The sequence below is a fragment of the Lonchura striata genome, chromosome 2, assembly GCF_046129695.1.
Source record: "Lonchura striata isolate bLonStr1 chromosome 2, bLonStr1.mat, whole genome shotgun sequence".
Classification (NCBI taxonomy): Eukaryota; Metazoa; Chordata; class Aves; order Passeriformes; family Estrildidae; genus Lonchura; species Lonchura striata.
This window is the reverse complement of record NC_134604.1, coordinates 8,529,716-8,550,550: the sequence shown is the minus strand read 5'-3', so window position 1 is coordinate 8,550,550 and position 20,835 is coordinate 8,529,716. Positions and strand designations below refer to the sequence as shown.

Below are 20,835 nucleotides of genomic sequence, written 5' to 3'. Positions count from 1 at the left end.
CATAGATTAAAACCCTGCCTTTTTTTCAGCTGAAATAAGATATTCAAATGTTTCATCCTTGACATCACCACCTCAAGCCTCAACATTGAAGATATCTAAAAACAGCAGATTAATTCCTTACTGTACCAGCTGAAGCAGAATGAGTTAAATATGGTGCCAAGGTAAATAACCTATTTTAAGACGGGTATTTTATGTCAAATGATCCCTAACATTGTACTTGAACAATAGTCATTTATAGCTATCGAGAGTGTTTACCATACTGCAGTGTGCAGTGGTTTCTTTATCATGTGCTTAGAAAATAGGTCCAAAGATAGACATTCACACGAAAAATGTCCAGATTTTTATTGTTGTGCCATCTGTGCTGAATAATTCTCTAGTTTCTTGTTTACATTAATGGCATCATGAAAACTTATGGCAAAGAAATAATCACAGGTGATTCAAAATTATTCCTTCAATAGCTGAAATCTGTAAATTTTTTGGATGATATGTATTTAAACATTTGTCTCAAGGAAAAATAAAATTTTTGAGCAGTGGTTTGAATGGAAGGGCAGGCCACGAATGTGGCTGAGAAGTGAATAGACCAATCTGAGCTGTACTGTTCAGGTAATATTGTACCCATATTCCCTCAGAGTCTGCTGATCTTAAATTCTTTAAATGTCATTTTCCTTTTCTTCTATGTGAGAGTGAGGAAAAAACTGTATGTATGTGTATTGTGTGTATGTCTAGAACAGCTTAGTGGAAACCTTACTTCAAGAAATGAGATTTTAGTGAGAAATTTCGTTGGTATGGGATGAGATTTAGTCTTCCACTTTTGCAGAAAAGGCTTCCAAAGTACAAATCCAGTTCTTGGAAGAGTTCTTTTCCTTGCCATGACCATTTCTGTAAGAAGGATGCCATGATATATTTGTAGCTTTCTTTGAATTCAGAAAAAAAGTTTGCATATACAGAATTACAGTTATTTATAAAGATCCAAAATATTGTTGTATGGGCTTGGGAAGGGACGGCTAGATCTCAAAGTTTTGATGGCATCATCATTACTTTTAGTTTTAGCAAAGTGGCAAGAAGGAATTGTGGTTTTTTAATTATAGCTATTAATTTCATTTCTCCTTCTGTTTCATTTCTACTTACGTAGCAAAAGTCAAGTACAGTTTTAGAAATTCTTGTGGAAGTTTGAAATGTTTGCCATAGTCTCTGCATTTCTTTTTTCCTGTAGGTAGAGAAATTACTTTTTAAAAAAGACTGCTTAAAAAGATCAATGCTTTGTAACCGAGGGTGGGGCAGAGCCCAGCGCAGGCAGAGAAGATTATCCCACAGGAACTACCTGATGTTGTTTAACAACCTGGAAAATAATCTTGCTTGTTTGTGGGTCTTTTTGCACTCAGAGTTTGGAACTTGGATTTCTAGGTTGTTAATGACCATGCTAATTACACAAAGAGGATACATAACAGGTAGAATCCTAAGTTTCAAGGGGTTTTGATTTTTTTTCCATAAATTCTTAACGACTATGGTGTTATGTTGCTGGAAAAGCTCAGAGTATTTGGGCCATAAATTACTGTCTGTACACTGCCTTAAAGAGTGTGCAGTGAACTACGGGGGCAGAATGTCTGGAAAGCTGCCTGGCAGAAAAGGATCTGGGGGTGCTGGTCAGTAGTGGTGAACATGAGCCAGCTGTGCCCAGGTGGCCAAAAGGGCCATTGGCACCTGGTCTGGACCAGCAATGATGTGGCAGGAGGACCAGGGCAGTGATTGTGCCCCTCTCCTGGCACTGCTGAAACCACAGCTCAGATCCTGTGTTCGTTCAGTTTTGGGCTCCTCACTACAGGAAGGACATTGAAGTGTTGTATATAGGTATTTCTTATAGGGAAGGTTTAGATCAGGTGTGAGGAAATATTTATTTCACAGAAAGAGTTGTTAAGCATTGGAATAGGCTGCCCAGGGAATTGCTGGAGCCACCATCCCTGGAGGTATTTAAAGGATGTGTAGATATGGCACTGAGAGACATGGTTCAATGGAGGCCTTGGCAATGCTGGGTTAATGGTTGGGCTTAAAAATCTTAAAGGTCTTTCCCAACCTTAACAATACCATGATTCTATCTAGGGAAGAACTGACCAGATGGAAGTCAAGCTAGAACTTGTAATATCAGTTTTGATCCTGAAGTCAGGTACTTACTCCAGACAGTTCTAGACACCTGGTTTCAGTGCTGAAAACTACACTGCTAATCTCTCACATTTGCTAATAAAGAGCCCAGTGTTCTGGACTAAAAAAATTAGAGCTCCTGCAGGAGTCCCTCTCTTGTCACTCTGTAGCACGATATAGCTGACTAGATACTATTTCTTGACCACAAGCGAGGCACAACCATCTTAAAAACCTTGAAATAACTCCACAATAAAAAAAAAAAAAAGGAGAATGCATTTATAAAAAACCATCAAAAGTACTGCATTTAACATATTTTATTCTACACTAAGCTGTACCTTTAAGCAAAAAGGTTACAAAGGTAAACACTGACTCAATTTTAACATCATAGTTACAGATGAACCTATTGACTGATTTTCTTTGCTTTCCCCCTTTCTAATTTTACAAATGCCTTCATTTTGGAAGGGGGAGGGTACAGAAGCAATAATGAGAAAAGAGAGATGTATCTGCAGTGTCTGACTGCTGGGAAATAAGTGCATCCCATTGATTTCTCCATATGCCATATTCCAGCAAAGCATCTGTCTTTTTCCCTGTGTGTTGGCTAAGAAGTTGTTGCAGAGGCAGTGAAGGCCCAGCCTTGCCATCACCCTTGTCTCACAGGCTTTTTGCAGAGGGCAGGATCAGACGTGGCTGATCTCACATCTTGTCCTGCTCTGAGTTACATCATCACAACCTCAGAACTCACAATGTGTGGGACCAGTGAGTGTGATTGCTTGACTCAGCCTGTGAGAAACCTGGAAATATCAGTGTGTCCAGTCCCGTTCTGCCTTGTTTGGGGACTCAGCCTGTGAGAAACCTGGAAATATCAGTGTGTCCAGTCCCATTCTGCCTTGTTTGGGGACTCAGCCTGTGAGAAACCTGGAAATATCAGTGTGTCCAGTCCCATTCTGCCTTGTTTGGGGACTCAGCCTGTGAGAAACCTGGAAATATCAGTGTGTCCAGTCCCGTTCTGCCTTGTTTGGGCTTCCTCCACAGTCGTCTGCCCCAACCTTGAATGTTGCCATAGGGTTTCAGAAAGCTGCTTCATGTGAAAATGGCCTGGCCTCTTCTAATTACAATAGCTCCCTGTTCTGCTGCCAAGAAAATAGCATCATCAGCTACTTGGATTATACAGAATATTACAGAATAAAGACAACAACAGAAATCCACTGTCATTTTTCCTTCCTTATATCCTGCCTTGTGACAGGAATCCCTCCCCCTGCTAAGTTCATTGGTTAACAATAAACAAAGATGCTTTTAACAGCTGTCTCACTATAGCCTCTGTTCTCTGTGGAGAGTAATACACTAGAGCCATGATAGTATTTAATATTGGCTTACCAACATGATTTTGTTTTTTTTGTAAACTTAATTTGACTTATAACCTCTCCTGAGCAGAGATGATACCCTTTTCTTGCATCTATGTACAATGGAGCATCTGCAACCCAAATATTAAAGAATAATTAAATAATTTTTTTAAACCGTTTTATTAACATCAGCAGAGATAATTGTTCACTGAAGAGATACAGTGTCACCATAAAACTCCAGAAGTGACCAGAAATTATAGTTTAACTTGGAGATTTGGACTTGCTTCTGCTTTTCATTCCTATTAATAGAAGGTATTGTTTCTCAGTGTTTTTGGAAATTATGTAAATGTATTTGGCTGAATATCAAATACTGATTTATTAGAAACCTTTTATTAAATACCTTAAAAAATTGTCTACTTATCCCATGGGAAATGCTTTGAGGAAAGGATAAGAACTTCACTTTCCCTAGGTGTAGATCACTAATTTTGGTCAACAAAATTAAGATTTTAATTTCCAAGGACCCCCTCTGTAGTCCACAGAGAGGAAGTGGATCTCACAGGGAATTCCTATCAGAAGCCTATTTCAGATAGAAGTGCCACCCTTCAGGGGAGGCATGTGGAGGAGAAGAGAGAGAAAATGGTCTCAAGACATGGTCTGCAGTATGTGAGGGGTGGATATGCCTTGGTGGTCCCAGTTTCTCAGTGCTGGAGGCTGGCTGGGGGCTCTCCTGACAGGCTGCCATGCACAGATGGAGAGAGAGGTGCCAGTTTCCAGTTTCCATCTGCGTTTGTGCCCTGTCTCCTCCAGAGCTGCTGCAGAAAGGTGAGTTGGAACATCTCACAAACCCAATACCTGAATTGTGGGCCCCCAGCTCACAGCCACCTTTTCTTTGGAGTATCAGTCCATCCTTCCTCTTCTCTTACAGTTTCTCTGTTAACACCTGGCTGTTGTTTTTCAAAAATATTGTACATGAGGTACCTGCCATCCTGGGGCAAGATCTTGCTCATGCTTACAGCAAGCAAATTACACGACATTAAGTTCTGACTAATTCTTTGTTCCAGTTGTGGTTGTCAGGTGTGGGTGATAACATCTGCATTCAGAAAGCACAGACTCTGCCTTTGCACATGAAGAGTGGTCTCAGAAACGTGCTCCAACCCCTCTGCCCTGCCATCTGCTGTCCCATGAGGAGCCTGGCCACTTGGATCTATGAGACTGGAGCTGCTCAGCTGTTTGAAATTGTGGGTGCATATTCACCCATGTTCAGGATTCTGATATTCGAAGCACCACAGCTTTGGATCGACCCAAAACTGGACTTCAGGGGAATCACTAAGAGACTTTGAGATGTACTGACTGATTTAGACAATTCTCTAGGTAGGCACTGACCTCTTGCATCTCTGTGATGAAAGCCCTGCAATTTGATGTTCTTTTGCACTGCACTGCTCCATCTTATTAGTTTTTATTAAACTTTTATTCCATCAGGATGCTTTAAGTATCTGGATCTTGAAATTAATTGACAGATTCTTTAGTATTCATCATTCTATTCCAATAAAATTGCTCAGCTCTTCTACAGCAATCGAGAGAAATAAAACTTCCTTGATTCTGAAATTTTGGTGGTTCAGAAGTCAGAAGGATACTGTCTCTTATGACTGTATTGCTGCCAGCAGTGTTTATTTTTATTAATAGATACTACTTTGTTTTCTTCCCATTTAGCCTGGTAGCCTAATGTTTAAAGTAGCCAAGAATCAGATTTTACCTAAAGAACATGTCATTTATTGAAGGCTATTTGAAATTACTGGTTTAATGAATGTATTGCAACTTAAGCAATAACCTCATCTTCATTCTGCATAACAAAGAGAGGGCCATATGTATCCAGGGGAAACTGAATCACTTAAGCAGAAAATAAAGTGTCAAAACACTACATAAATGCTGTGCATGCATCTTTTGTAATTGAGTTGGGTAAATTGAGAGATTTCCAGTATAATCTGAATGTCTAATCCCTGAACCAAGTCAAAAAACTATTTGCCACTCCTGAAGCTAAAATACAGGTCACAAGTCAAACAATTAGTCCTTTAAAAGAAGAGTGAATATTTGTAAATTGGCAATGATTTTAGAGCTCCTTGATTCAAGCCATCTCATGAATTTAGTTTATTGATAAATAAATGCTGCGTCAGGAGCTGCACTGCCACCCTCCTCACAGAGATGGAACCTAATGTGCTAAAATACAGGCAGACATGAAAAAGGTTTGAAGTCTACAGAGCTAAGCAGAGATGTGCCTGTATCCAAGAGTAGCTCTTGTGGTACATTTGGCTTTGAAAATGCAAAAGACCTTCAATATTTCTATCTTGTAATGAGGGCTTTAGAAACCTCCTCTCATAAAGAAACTACTTGAAGGGAGGTGAAGAAGCTTCTTAGTGATTCATTTCAGTGGGTCACTGCTCTGCCGTGGCTCTCTAAGCTGCTATGGATTTTAACATTTTCTCAAACACAGCTGGGCTTTATTTTTTCCCTGGAATTTTTCATTCAGATATAAATAGTTACTAGAGCAATATTAAAATAAGTGATGAAGCCATAAAAAAAATTCCTGAACTAAAGATTTCCAGAATGACTGCTATCATTTTCACGTCTCTGTTCTGAGTGCTCATGAGTCTATCTAGGAACTGTAAATTTAGGGAAAGAAATAGAAAGGTGTATGATGAGTGCAGCAGATGGGATTAGTGTATCTTTTTAGAGATTCCTTTTCTTAATGCAGCATTATTTCTGTCAAAATTGAAATGCTCGGAAAAATATGCTAAGTTGATGTAAGTCTGTTCAAAGGAGAACTGATAAAGCATTAAAAAGTTCAGCAAATAATATTTTGACCATTTTTACAAATTTTTTAAATGTGAAATGTGTTATTTAAAAATAAATCTAAATTCTAAGTGTTTTGCAGCAACAGAACAACAGAATATATTGTGTTTAAATGGGAAAAAATTGAAATTGGGAAAAGAAATTCAGTGAAATCCAGTTCTTGGCCAGGTCTATTTAGTGACAATTTCCTAAATCTGCAAATACTTTTGATTCATAGAATTGTGAGTCATGATTCTGTAAATACTTTTGATTGATGGTTTTAAAGGGAGAGAAGATTCTTAAATGTCAGCTCACAAATGTAAGTGGATTAAGATCTCCTGAGCCACCTGCTTGTTTTAGTGGGGTCGGCTTGATGGCTGTGTGAAAGCCCTGTTCCACATGTTTCTCAGGATGGTGCCTCAGCACTGAGGCTTAGTTGTGCTCTTCTTTAAAAACGGGGTGAATTGATTTTCCCAAGCTGTAAGTATCAATAGTTTCAGACTAATTATGCTTTTGCAAAGCTAAGGCTCTCAGTTATCTGAAGTGTAGGCTGCTGTTGTGCAGGGGGTTCGAACTAGTGGGATTTATCTTCCCAAATGATGGAGCCTGGCATTCCTGGGGATGGCTGGACACCTGCCCATGGGAAGTGGGGAATGAATTCCTTGTTTCACTTTGCTTGTGCATATGGCTTTTGCTTTCCCCCTTAAACTTTTATCTCAACCCACAAGTGTTCTCACTTTTACCCTTCTGATTCTCTCCTCCATCCCACTGAGGGGGAGTGAGTATGTGGCTGTGCAGTGCTTAGGTGCTGGCTGGGGTTAAATTTCTGTATATTTTAAATTGGGTATTACCTTTGAAGCCTAAAGAACATGTCAGATTAGCTGTTACCACATCTCAAATGTCACTACGGAGTGCTGCAAGACAGGTCTCACTGGGAGGTGGCCAGTGTTGGCAGCGGAAAGCTGGGAAACTGTTATTATAAAGACCACCTTCATAACTGGAAGAAGTGTTGGTGGAGGCAGAAGCTTTTAGTGTGAAGGAAGCAGAGCCCATTCATTAGCTCTTCTTGCTATGTAGAAATTCAAACATGAAATAAAAAGGACTAGTACTGTGCAACTCATCGCTCTGCAATGAGCATTGCACCATGCTTTGACTATAACACCCACCAAATGTAATAATCATCTACTGGCCAGATTATCTTTTTCCTCTGGGGATTTTGACCTATTTCCTGTTGAAACAGATACTTCTTGTGTCACATCCATGCATTTCCCATCACTCTGTAAGCTGAAGAAGATATATAGTCTGACAAATTAATTAGCTAGAGTTCTCCCATGTAGGAGACCATGTAGGAGTGTGTAGACCTTAGAGGAGTATTTGTCACCAAATGAACATGTCTGTTCTAGTTCAAAATGCCCTTCAAGCTATGTCTGAATTATTTGTCTGTTCAAATGAGTTACTCCTTCTTGTGGGTGGACTCAAGAATCTTGTCCTTCATCTTAATTTGTATACAGCAGATTCATGGCAGAGTAACTTAGTCATATGAAGGAATGCAGATAACACTCCCTTGTACACCATGCAGAGCTGTTGTAAGCCAAGGAGTTGTACAGGCAACAGACTAGTAAAACCAGGCCTGGGATGTCTACCAAAACAATCGGGTTGCAAACTCTGCATAGTCAAGTTAAAAATCTCATTTAGCTATTTGTATGGATTCTTAATCATACATGCAATGTGTACAAGTTCACATTAAAGTTAGAATTAATTACATCTTTCAACTCATGCATCTAAATGAATAATGCTTTGCTTAATGCAGGTTTGTTTTTATAAATATCCTCCCATTATGCAGCAACTGAATATTCCTGTTTTACCTTGGCTTTTGTGTGTGGGAGAGGCACTCTGGAAACTAAATATATCTAGTATTAATTAAACTATGCATCTCAGAAGGACAGCAGGATAATTCTTCTTTATAGTTTTATAATGAAATTTGTCTGAACATGAAAAAAGCTCAGCCAGTTCAACAATTTTAGTTCAATTTTAGATCTATCTTTACGTCAGTGAGAGTGAGCAACAATTGATTCCTGTATTTTACAACCTGGTACTTAGGAAAAAGGACTGGTTTTGAAACTGAGTTTTGCAGATACTCAGAAAACAGGAAGAAACAATGCACATGGAAAGAGGAAACGGAGAACAAAACATGGAGGAGATAGCAGATATTTTTGGCACTTTAAGAAATGGGAGGAAGAGAAATGCACATGAAATACAAATCTGAACATGAAAGTTGCTGAATCCTAAGAATGACTTGCAGTATGTTATATCATTATTTTCTTTCTCTGTTATGTTTCTTGTTAATGCCCCACCCATCCCACATTTGATGGCCTTTATGCTTACCTCCTTTCCTCGTGCCCCATATGAGCCAGCAAACTTACCCTGGCTCCCCTTGAAGCCCACAAAGCTGACACAGCCCATGTTTTGTGCCACGAGCTCTTTGCAGAGGATACAGCTGGTGACTCTGACCCAGAAATGCTGAACACAAGGGCCGGATTTTGCGCTCAGCTCCTCCGCAGTAACCATGGAAAGGTTTCACTTCTACCTTGGATTCAGCAGAATAGAAACCTGGAGGTATTGTAAACTGGATGATGTGAACTCAATGAACTAGAATTTTCCCACTGAATTACTCTTCTTACAAATGGGAGAAGTCCCCAGTTTACTTCACCTGTCACACAAGAACCCTGTTATTCATAACTTGTGTGTATTCCTTGAACAAAGCAGTTTAGCCACTCTGTAAGTGGAATAAGGAGAGGGACAACCTTGCAAATTGTGCTGAGGTTGTTAAGAGGCAGAACCTCTCCAGCTGTTTTGTCTGTCCTGTCTCTGCCACAGCTGGCCTGCAGGGGTGGAGCACCTGCACGTGCCTCAGCACAGTGTCTTCTTTCTTGGCCCAAACCAGCTTTTGTCAGCACTTTAAATAAAATTGCTGGACTTTGCATCTGAGTCATGTACACACAGCCCCAGCAGCTGCTTTTCTGCGGGGATGGTTTTCCCTGGTAAACATGTGATAACAAATTGTGAAGGGCCTAGACACAGAAGAAGGAAATAAATAATGAATTTTCAAAGACCTCCAGACTTTTTTCTGTATTTCAGAAGTTAATTCTTAGCCCCATATAATAGACAATAGACATCTATTACATTCTCAACCAAATGAAAAAAATATTTGGCAAGCAAGTACCAAAGATTAAAAATATATATTTTGCAAAACTTCTTGTAATTATGCAAAGTAAATTTATGCAAAAAGCGGTGCCACCTAAATGGCAATATAACATATGCACGCATTCAAAAAAGACAGTCTTTTCAAACAAGCTATTGCCACAGTCGTGCAATAGCTTGAGTCTTTAATTACTAGTTAATCTATCCTAGTTAAATGAATTCTTTAATGTGGGGATTGGGGTTTTTACAATTTTCACTACTAAGACTTTCTACTCTTCCAAGTTGAAACAGTAGAGACATTTCAGAAGGCAGAGGTACCTCCACGTGTGACAGCATGGCAGTAGTTTTGCTGCAGCTTTCCACTTGGCAAGGTAAGAAATCCAGTTTTAGATGGCTCAGATGTTACCAAAGCAGGCCTATAGCTCATCTGTTAATTTCTCACCTTAAACTCAAACACAAGCAATAACTTTGTAATAGCAACAATCCTGAAAGTTATGGTATTCTCAAAATTACTCCTTTTTCTGTGTTTCCTGGCAAGTAGAACTGGTCTCGTGGCATTGGGCTGCAGTGCTTTGCTGTATGCCTAGAGAAAGCAGGACTATTCCAGCCATGGCAGTTTATATGTGCTGCCTGCTCTTGTGCTGTGATGCATTTTTTTCACACAGCCTCCCCAGGGCTGGGCTGAAGTTACAGCACTGTGGTTCAAAGTTAAACTATCTTAAAGAAGAGGAGGATGCAAGTTTACAACTTGTAAACCCAGGTGTCCATTATTTAGTTGGTACAGTAAGCTGGCTTTGTACTGCTTGTGTTTTGAAAGGCTCCAGAAAAGTGCATGGAAGGGCTTTTAGGTGTGCTTTTAGTTGGTGCAAGTGCAATGGTAGCTGCGTCAGAACCAGAAGGTGTTGCAACTTCCTAAGTAGTAATAATAGATGGGTTGATGCCATCCACTTCCCTAGTTTGTCTTTTCCTGCCTTGTCATGAGGGTGTCTGTCTGAAAGGGCTAGAAAGGGGAAGACTCTTCAGTTTTGAAATATTTTCAAATGTAAGCAGCCAAGAAGGACGGGTGCCTTGACAGAGTGCTTCCCTGCAGTCTGAGTGACAAACTGGGGTCCAAGCTCCACTACACAGAAGGTGGGGTAGTGATTTTGAAAGTTAAGAGTCTCAGTTGGTCTTTTTAAATTCTCCTGGTCATCTGTGGCAGTCTTAGGGATGTGACTGTCAGTAAAGACACAGCATTAATGAACCTGAGTTTAGATCACTTTAAAAAATACAGCAGGTGTGAATAATAGATCAAAATTGAAATATCAGAAGAAGCAACATTGATTCTGAGAATATAGATTCCTTCATCTAGGGCCTTTCTATACTGATTCTGAGGAAATAGATGCCTTCATCTAGGGTCTTTCTAGATGAGTCCTCAAATCCATGACCACTTGAGTCAAACTGACTCTACAGTCCATAAAACTTGGTCTTAATGTAAAGATCCCAGAGCCAAAGTTTTCCTTCCACTGAATTCACCTAGTGAAATCCAAACTCATGTCATTATGTGAATTAGTAAATACACCTTTTGAATCACAGAACCTTACACAAAGATGTTGAATTTGTCTATTACATTGATCTCCTCTGTGGTGATCAGAGTCCACTAAACAATTTGAATTATTTTTTATCATATAGCTGAAAGAAAACAAACAAAACAACAAAACTCCCATATCATACAGATGTGTTTACATGAACTTTTCACCTCACTATAGATACACAGGTGGTGGGATGGGTAGTCTTGAGTCTCCTGTTCTGTTTCTCTTGCTCTGTCAGCATGTGCGTGGAACTCGTATTTCCAGTGCAGCATTATGACTTTTTGACAGGCCATGAAGGTGTGCTTACAAAGGCTCCCAGCATGGTAGAACATTGTATCCTGGCCACTTCCCAGGCTGCATTCTGCACAGCTTCCACACCAGTCACCTGCCTAACCTGGTGCAGAGAGCTGCTTGCCCTCCTAGTGTGGGGTTTTCCCACAGTCCCTCCTTGTGGTTGTGTCCTTCTAAGTTAAAGCTCTGCCATCCCTGAGCTCTGTTTAGCCATTCCATCTCCTAGCATTGGCTAACAAAAGTAGAGTGAGCACTCAGAATGAACAGCTTTGCCCACATTTCTACATGGACATCTAAACAAAGTGTATGAGACGTCACCTTCCTGTAATGCTGACAAGCTACTGATGATAAACCTCTGTCTCTGCCTTCACACTTAGCTAATCAGTTTCTATCTTTTTTAATGTGATGAACTATTTTATTATCTCAATTTTGTCCATTTTTATAAAAAACACTTCCATGGCGGTTTTTGCCTTTGGAGTGTATTTCTTGTTTCATTGACTTTTTGGAATAGTATATTGAGCTTGTTTTAAATTGCAAAGTGTGCCCATGTGTAGTGCGCCTCAATGAAACATGCATGAGCTGCTGTTCTGGGCAGCTCCTGCTGCCAGTCTGTACTCAGTGTTTCTGAGGAGGCCACTGCTCCCAAGTTCCCCAAAAGCACTGCCTAATGTCACCGCTTCAGTTCCTGTCTCCATTTTAAGCCATGGATTCTCCCTCTCCAAAGTTTAACCCTTGCTGTAGCTGTTCAGCACGGAGCCCTAGCTATTGTAGCACTCCCCCCTTCTGCATGCTCAGTTCCATGGCAGCAAGGCTGACCCTGAGGATGGTTTTCTTTGGAAATGTTTATCAAATGTGGAATAGTGTATGAAGCTGAATAGATTTTTGCCAGTGAATACTAAAGATCATCAATGAAAATCCCCAATGAGAAGCAAATGCCACTGGAGATCATTTCTCAAACAGTCTGACTAATGCAATTTATGACCCTGTCTCATCTTCTTGGACTCCTGTTTAGCTAATGTGTCATCCTTTCAATCTTATGTTTCACCCCAGCTGTCTGTTTTTACATTTAAAGGCTTTGCATGAGCTGTGCCTGATAGTGTAGTAGTAAAGGTCACCAAGCTGACTTAACTATTAGGTGGATTTCATTTTTATATACCAAACGTGATGAGGAAGACTCACAGTGAAATCTTTTGACAAGATCATGTTTAAATGTTGAACATATTAAATGACTTTGCTTTCAGTTGGTCTTCTCAGGGCAAGGGGGACTGAAAATCTCATTAGAATATATAAAGTGACAGATTTTGTGGTGCCAAGTGTACTCTTGGAGCCCAATATTGTTCCTCATATGAATACACAAAGGGTAAAATTACATATTTATTTGGAGGTTGGCCTACAGCTGTGTCAAGAGCAGGCACTGACAACAGCCACAACCACCCTCAATTTATCTCTAAGAAGGGTAATAGCAATAAAAAGGTCTTAAAGGGCTATTTTATATATATAAAATATATTTATTAAATATATTATATATACTTAATATATTATATATATTGATTTAAAACTTCCTTTTTCTTTCTTTCTGGTATGTAACCTCCCCAGAATTAATTATGAAAATGAAAACCTTTTGATCACTCAAATGAACTCTATTCTCAGATAAAACAAGTCAGATATGTCAGGTAAAATGGTCTGCAACTGTCAGCATTCTTCTGTACCATTTAGGTAAAGTAGGCTTGCTGTTTAAAACCATGACAAGAAATCAAAACACTTTTTTGTTTTCTCTTATGCCTTCTGACTTACAAAATTCCTATTACAGTCAATAAATGTAGTCAGACACCATGGATCATTGAAGTAACATGGAGAATACATTATTTTCTGCTAAAAATATATATATTTTAGAAAGCATTTAGTTTCTATATGCAGGTAAAAAATACAAGATAGTGTGAGCCTGACCATGTACATGTCAGCAATATTTTGTATCTACTCAATTTTTTTACATTTATCTTGTAGTAAGATACAAGACAAACTGACACCTATTTAAGAAAATTAAGGACATGTTGTTCCATACCTGGATATAAAAGAGAGGAAACCACTCAGGGAATGTAAAAATGTAAATATGCAGTTCCTTTTGAGGAAATTTCTACACCTTTTACTCAGTAGTTTTATCTGATCCAAACTGAGAGCTATTAAGTAAAAAAAATCTTTAAATAGGCTGAGGGCATGAAAATTTTATGCAATAAACGTCCTGCAAGATCCTACTAAAATCCTTTCTTGGGGAACAAAAAAAAGAAGTTGAAATTAAATCCTACTATGGAAGTCATAGTCATTTGTGAGGGTCTTTCCTGATCTTTCCTTAACATTTTTACAGGATGAATACAATGAAACATGCTAATGCTTACCATGGTCTATAGAAAACTGCCTGTCTACAGCTGAGTAGACTTAAAATTAAGATTTATAAAGGGAAAAAAAACCCAAAAATAACAACAACAACAAAAACCCAAACACACAAAAAAAGGCAAACTGCCATGTAATTTATTAGACAAATAGTTATCAGAAAAGTTTGCTATGTGCTGAGGAAGCTCTTTCTGTGTGTGTGCTTCTTCCCTGCCAGGGCCGAATACCTAGGAACATTCCCTAAACGGGAAGCAGTGGTATTCCCCAGTTCAGCTTCCCAGAGAGCACTTGATAGCTGAGCTCTGAGCATGCTGACAGGGTGAATCAACATGGCATGCAGAGCCCTGAGTTCTTCATTTAAAAATACAGCCACTGAGGGAGGCAGTAACGATGTTTGTTCCTTATTTAAGTATTTCGAGTACTGTCCCCGTAGATGGAGGATTTGCGTGCTGCTCCCTCCTACACTGTCAGGGGTTTGGTGTCCACATTCCCCTCATTCCAGAGGAGTGGCCAGGCAAGTGATAAGGGCATGGGCTACTTGGACTTGAGCAAGGATCATTAAGCTTTAGTTGTGAAACATGAATCCTTATGTTAAGCATCTTCCCACCCATTCAGAAGTATCTTCCCTGCCTGTAGCACGGGTAGGGCATTAGGCACGTGCCTCCCCAGCAATTTAGAAGGTTGTAGGATGTTGCTGGATGTTTTATATCCCAGCTTGAAGCATCCAAGGCCATTCCATACCTAGGATGGGGAACTTGGGTTCCCATACCAGCTGAGATATTTTAATATCACCTTAAGAACTCAGCACCTGAAACCTCTATGAAATCATGCACTACAGTGTGGGGCCTTTAATTTCTTTATCTTTGATTGTGGGTGGCTAGAAAGAATGGCGTACAAAATGAAAGAAGCAAAACATGGGAATTTTGTGCTAGTCCCATCAGCTTTGACTCCTAGTTTTATGTGTGGATTACATTATTCTGATGGAGAACAGTCCTGTTTATCCACGTAGACCATCAAATGTAAGGTCATTATCTAAGAAAACAATTGTCTGTGATTATTTATGTAAGGAGGAGTGCAGCATGCTTTTACAGGCCTGCATGTATGGGAATCTTGTCCAGGAGTTGTGATAGGCTGTCATCATGGTCAATGAGCTTTTGCTTCAACAAAAAGCAAGAAATGACTGAGAAGATGAATGGAAGAGAAGAACTGGGAGTTTGCCACTTGAAAAAATACATGCAAAGTAAGAATGGGGGAAAAAATATGTAGAACTGGCTTGATTACTTTGTAATCCAAAATAAATTGTTTAGACCTAGAATATGAGTGTAACACACTTATCGTGCTAAAAGCAATAATTTTTGAGCTGAAATAGTTTCAAAATACACATTATAAGTAATCATTAGGTAAAGTCTGTCACCCTGATTCTTAGGATTTTCTAAAGCCTTCTGAGTTTACATTCTGTTAGAAAACTTTCCCACACAATTTCTATATTGGTTTGCATTCCTTCATGGGGGTGCAGAAACTTAATGTACTAATAGTTTGTCCAATGTCTTTGGAGAGGTGGCCCATTCACTCTCCAATCCACTGTCACCTTTAGAAAAGTATAAAAGTTAGAGTTAAAAAATAAACCTTCTTCTTTACCTTACAAATAGCAGGTGGTTCGCATCGTGCTTTCACGTGTCCTATAGCAACAAAAGTCTAAACCAGGGGGAATATTAATTATTATTTTGCTTAAAATTAATTCAGTGGAAATAGTAATTTGTTGTGAACATGCTTGTTTAAATGAGTTACCTTTTCAATAACAGAAATAAGTATATTGGGAACAGTACTGTAATTTTTTGTCCTTGAAAAACACTGGGTAATGCCTACTGGAAGGACTACTACCTGTTGCTGAGCTCTGAATTACTTTCAGCTGCATACAAAAAAATATTATGGTCTCTCAGGAAAGCTGTGTCAAATAATATGATCAATATGCAAGGGTGGTCAAGAATAAAATAAAATAAATAAAATAATAAAGTAAAATGAAGTGTGAAGATAGCTAGGGTAAAAAAGGGCACGTTAACTAGGTTCTTGTAAAATCCATAATTTCTGTGGAATTCAGCTGCAATTACATGAACTCAGGAGTCTAAATCTGAGAATTTTTATTTTTGAATGTAGCACCTGACTTTAAGAAGACACGTGAATGAATAGACATCTGCTGTCAAGAAAAAATTAGAAGGTCAGGAACCTTCAATTTAAGGTCAACAAACAATGGAATATGAAGTTGTGTTTTGCATAGCAACAAGACCTATGCTCACCTCATTTTAGTTTTACTTTTAGATTTTCAAAAGGCTTTCAGAAGACTTTTAAGAAGGCTTTTCCTGAGTTACAAATTTTGTTAGTTTTTGTTTTGGTTGCCTTGGATGATAACCACCAGGAGATTTTGCAGGTGCCAAAGCAATGCTTGAATGGTTACCAGTGACACAGGGAGTAATTGCCAAACGATGATTTCAAAAGTTTCATGCTATAAAAGCTGCTTGAATGGCCGTGGTTTTGTCAGTTGGCTGAACTATTTACTGCAGAGCCAAAAGGCCTAAGTGAAAGTGCTCCAAGATGGGGTTTATAAATGTGAATCCTGGGCAGCTCTTGTCCAGGGTTAACTACAGAACCTGTGTTTGTAGCGTTCCCTGTGCTTTTTAAAGCAGTGCTTTCTCATCCCCAGTATAGCAGGTTACACATCTGGGAAAAGAAAACCAAGAAGTCCTGACTTTTGTTTCCCAGCTGTAACTTATGCAGCCACAGTCTAATTAAAGCCCTAAATGCATGTTGCACTTAATTAAAGACAAACCCAAGTCTATTGAAAATGGAGGGAAATAATGAGCTATTTCTTGTTGTACATGGTCTTTGTATACAATAAAACATGTGCTAAAGTGTTTTGTGGTTGGCTGATGTTTTGGCTGCTCTTTGCAAAAATGGGGAAACAAGGATTCCTGTGAGCAGGCACAGGCTTTCCCTCCAACTGGCAGTGTGCAGATCAGGAAGGCACAATCACTTACTGATTTTAGAAATAGGTGAAATGAAACTTGATGGGTACCATCACTGAGCCTGGGTCACCCTCTCTTCTGGGCCAGCCCAGCTGTTCCTGTAGCCAGTCAGTGAACCATTTTGGGGAACTTATCTAGCAGAAGAAAACAACCAGTTTAGTGGGGAGGGGAGTTTGTGCCTGTGTTTCAAGTGAATCACTTCTCCAGCACCGCTGGTGAGCAGGAGGTGCAGACGAGGGGGAGCCTTGCTCAGGGGAACAAGCAGCTGGAGGCACAGGTTGTGCAACATGTCACCAAACTGTTTAACAACCAAACCATGTTTGGTAGCAGCCAAACCCTGCAATATTGTTAAAAGGTGAGGAAAAACTATGGGGAAACCTAACAAACTTCTGTGAAAATATGCACATATATAAAAAAATATATATTTTCCTCTTAAACTGTGGCCCTGACAAAATCATTAGTGTTTACTGATGAGGTATGAATTCCAGGCTTGTACTCAATGTACTTCATAGAGAGCTTGAGCTGCAAAACAGAACAGGGAACTCTGCTCCCTCTGGTTCCCAGCAACACTGTAGGTATGACAGAATCCTCATTTGCATGATTCTGGTTCAGATTATGTATTTAAATGGCAAATCCCTGTTTTGGAATCAGATTGCTCAGCCTTTATATTAAAGAAAGTTAGGAAGCTGGAGCCCTTAAAAATGAATTTTATTGGGGAAGGGAATTTAATGGAAGGTGATGCTTTGTCATTTTATCCTGATTTAAAAAGAATTGAACAAAATGTACAATTTCTTCTTTCTTTTTTGGAAACATTTTATTTTTGGACACAGGAAAGCTATTAAATAAAACAGTGAAAACACTTGAAAAAAATATTGCAAGACAACTGTATTTTATTTAAATGCTAATTTGTTTATAATATGTTCAAATAATGTAAATAATAGTTGTGATGGGAGTTATCTGAACATAGCACATGTAAAAACACGGTGAAGAAGCTGTAAAAATGTATAAGAAAAAGCATGATTATATATTGGAAGAGGACGGAGGAATTGGACTATCACTCCTTCACAGCTACTACAGAAAAGTTTTTTTTAAGAAAAACCCCAAGCTGCTACTGTTGTCTTTCTTACATATAGCCATCAGTCTGAGCAGAGACTTTCCTTTCCTATCTCCAGTAAAGTAATTTGCAATCCATTTCTGAGCCCGTTATATTATCTGCATACTTTCTTATCTTTTGCACAATAAATTCTTTGGAAACAAATTTTACAAATTTCCTTTCATGTTGCAGCATAAAAGGAAAAAAAAAAAAACCAAAACATTAAAACTGATACAATCTATGGGCAACAAACCTGAGAAGTGCAAATATTGATTACATTGCAACATCTCCTGCACAGAATCTACAATGAAATGAAGCAGTGGTTGCAAGTTGTCATGAGTTGTGCTTGTGTTTTCCTTAGAGTCCAGGATCTTCCAGTGATGTTATTACCTGATAATGTCAGTTTTAAAAAGATCCATACTCTACTGTGGGGAGAGGAGGGCTCTGGATTACAGAGTTGTAAAGGCTGTGTGTGACAGACAAGCAATAGCTGCAATTAATTTTGTAGCATTAGGCTCCCAGCTCATGTTTTTTAGGTACTTGGGGCTCTCAGAACTGTGCTGTTCTCTGCAGCTTTTCCTACAGACTGAGCTCCACCAGCCTTGGAAGTGGAACAGGGACACTGGTACCATACACTGGGCAGGCATTCAAAATGTGAGATGGGCTTCTCTGCTGCCCTTCACCTGCTCCTGGGCAAACGTGTTTTGTCCAGCTGAGTCTTGTGCTGCTTGTGCTGATGCCCAAAGCAGAATCCTTTCTTGCCCTTTCCTTGACACCCCAGAGCAGGGTGACAGAAGGACAATTTCTTCCCTAATACTGTTTATCTGTGGTGCCAAAATTCACTGTGGGCTGCCAAGACCAGCTACCCCCCCCCATATGTTAATGACATTGCCATACAATTTGAATGCTGAATGCCATCCAGTCAAACCACGGCTCACCCAGTCAAACCTCAGGGAAAGGGAAGACCTGCAACTTCAGGATGCACCATTACTGTTTCTGGTTCTGGGCTCCTCAAGGAGCTCCTGGAGAGGGTCCAGCAAAGACTGCGAAGGTGATCAGGGTCCGGAGCATCTCTTATGAGGAGAGCTGGGCCTGGTTAGTCTGGAGAACACAGAGGGGACCTCTGTGTATTAATGCATACAAAGATCTCCAAAGTGGGTGCCAAGAGGATGGTGGGGCCCAACAACAGGGCAAGTAGCAATGGCCATAAACTAAAACACAAGAATTTCTAATTTCTACATCAACAGCAGGAATAACTTTTTTTTTTTTTTTTCTTTTCTGTTGAGCACGGCAGAGCACTGGAGCAGCTGCCCAGGGAAGGTGTGGAGTCTCCTCTGGAGACATTCCAAACCCACTTGGACACGTTCCTGTACCACCTGCTCTGGGTGACCCTGCCTTGGCAGGGGGGTTGCGGCGGGCGATCTCCCTTTCAACCCGAGCGATCCTGGGTCTGTGATTCATTTGGCGATTCGGTTTGCCCTGGCCACGAGCAGCCACAGCGCTGGCTCATAAATTCCCTGGCGATCCCCTGGAAAGCGGCACCGGTAAGCCGCTCTGTTTCCCCGCGGCGGGGGCAAACTTTGCCGTCGCCGGGGCCGCCGCTGCAGCCGGCGAAGGACGCGGAGCCCTCCCGCGGGAGGAGCGGGCGGCGGGGCCCGGCGGGAGCCGCCAAGATGGAGGCGGGCGCTGTGACAGGGCGGGGAAGGGGCCGGGCGGGGGCCGCGCCCGGGGCAGGTGCGCGGGGCGGCGCCGCCGGGAGCCGCAGCCGGGCCGAGGGCGGCGCTCCGGGAGCGGCGGCGGGGCCGGAGCGCGGCCGCGCTCCCCCCGCGCCGGGCGGCGACTCGGGCTCCCCCTCCGCCCCGCCTCCCGCCCCGCTCGCCCAGCCCGGGCCCGGCCCAGCTGCCGCCGCACGGCGCCGCCGCCGCCCGCCGAGCCCGGGGCGCCGCCGGGAGCCGCGCGGGGGCCATGACGGTGGAGCAGAACGTGCTGCAGCCCGGCGGCGCCGCCAAGGTGAGTCCCCGGCGGGGCCCGGCCTGGAGCGGCTCCGCCGCGCCCGGGCCCGGCCGCGCCCGCTCCGGCTCCCGCCGTCCCTCCCCGCGCCCGCGCCCGGCTTCTCCCGGGCCTTCCCCGCGCCGCGGCCTCGCCTGGGCCCCGCCGCTCCGGCGGCCGCGGAGCCGCGGCGGGGGCGGCTGCCGGGCCGGCCCCGGGTCACCCCGGGCAGCCCCGGCTCCTGCCCGCGGCCCCGGGCGGGCCTGTTGCGCTCCAGGCTGCTGGGCAGAGCGGCGGGACCGGGGCCGGGCAGCGAGAGCGCCGAGTCCCGGCCGAGCCCCCCGCGGGCCCGGGGGGAGATGCTGCACATGCCCGGCGTGACCCTGCGGCGCCGGCATCCGCGCCTGCCAAAGGTGAACGCTATTTCCAGCGAGTGACGCGCTCCTGCTGGAGTGAAAAAGTGCCGGGTTTAGGGACTCGTGCTAACGTGCATCATGGAACGGGGTTAAGGGAATGACGGCGCTCATCAGGCTTTTACTGTGCGCCAGGACTCGATGGAGAATGTTTCTCTGTCAAAAGAAGAATAAAAAGGATACCTTCTAAAGCTTTCCTTCCCTTGAACTGTCAAGACAAATGTCTAAAATTAAATTGCAGTGCTTTTAAAATAATATGTTTTAAAGGTAACTTGTAGGTTAACACAACTCTTCTGGTTAGTGGTATGGCTGTTGCCTCTTTCCTGATTTTTATTAATGTTTTAATGGCATGTACTGCCTTCCTAAGAGGATAAAGGTATGTGTGCTTTGGTATAGTCGGTGGGGAAGTTAAATGGCTGCAGCCGTAAGAGTGGACAGTGGGAATGTGCTGATTAGGGTATAATTGGTTAAAGTGGTAGAGCTCGCATTTAAGAAGCTTGTTTGGAGGGAGGGCGTGTCTGGCCGAGGACTGCTCTCATAGTTGGAAGTAGTTAGCCGTGATTTTGG

At 41.7% G+C, this 20,835-nt stretch overlaps 1 protein-coding gene across 3 annotated transcripts in view; it reads left to right on the top strand.

The window, feature by feature from the left end:
• The first annotated feature begins 19,325 nt into the window (after positions 1-19,325).
• Positions 19,326-20,835, top strand: part of USP25 (ubiquitin specific peptidase 25) — an 88,753-nt gene continuing 87,243 nt past the window's right edge. For 2 of the 3 annotated variants that reach the window (XM_021532380.3, XM_021532379.3), the window contains exon 1: positions 19,770-19,876. In XM_021532380.3, the coding sequence (XP_021388055.1) occupies positions 19,832-19,876 (45 nt within the window). In that variant the 5' untranslated portion in view covers positions 19,770-19,831. Of the gene's footprint in view, positions 19,411-19,769; positions 19,877-20,835 lie in introns of those variants that run through there. The other variant, XM_021532382.3, reaches the window with a different exon arrangement.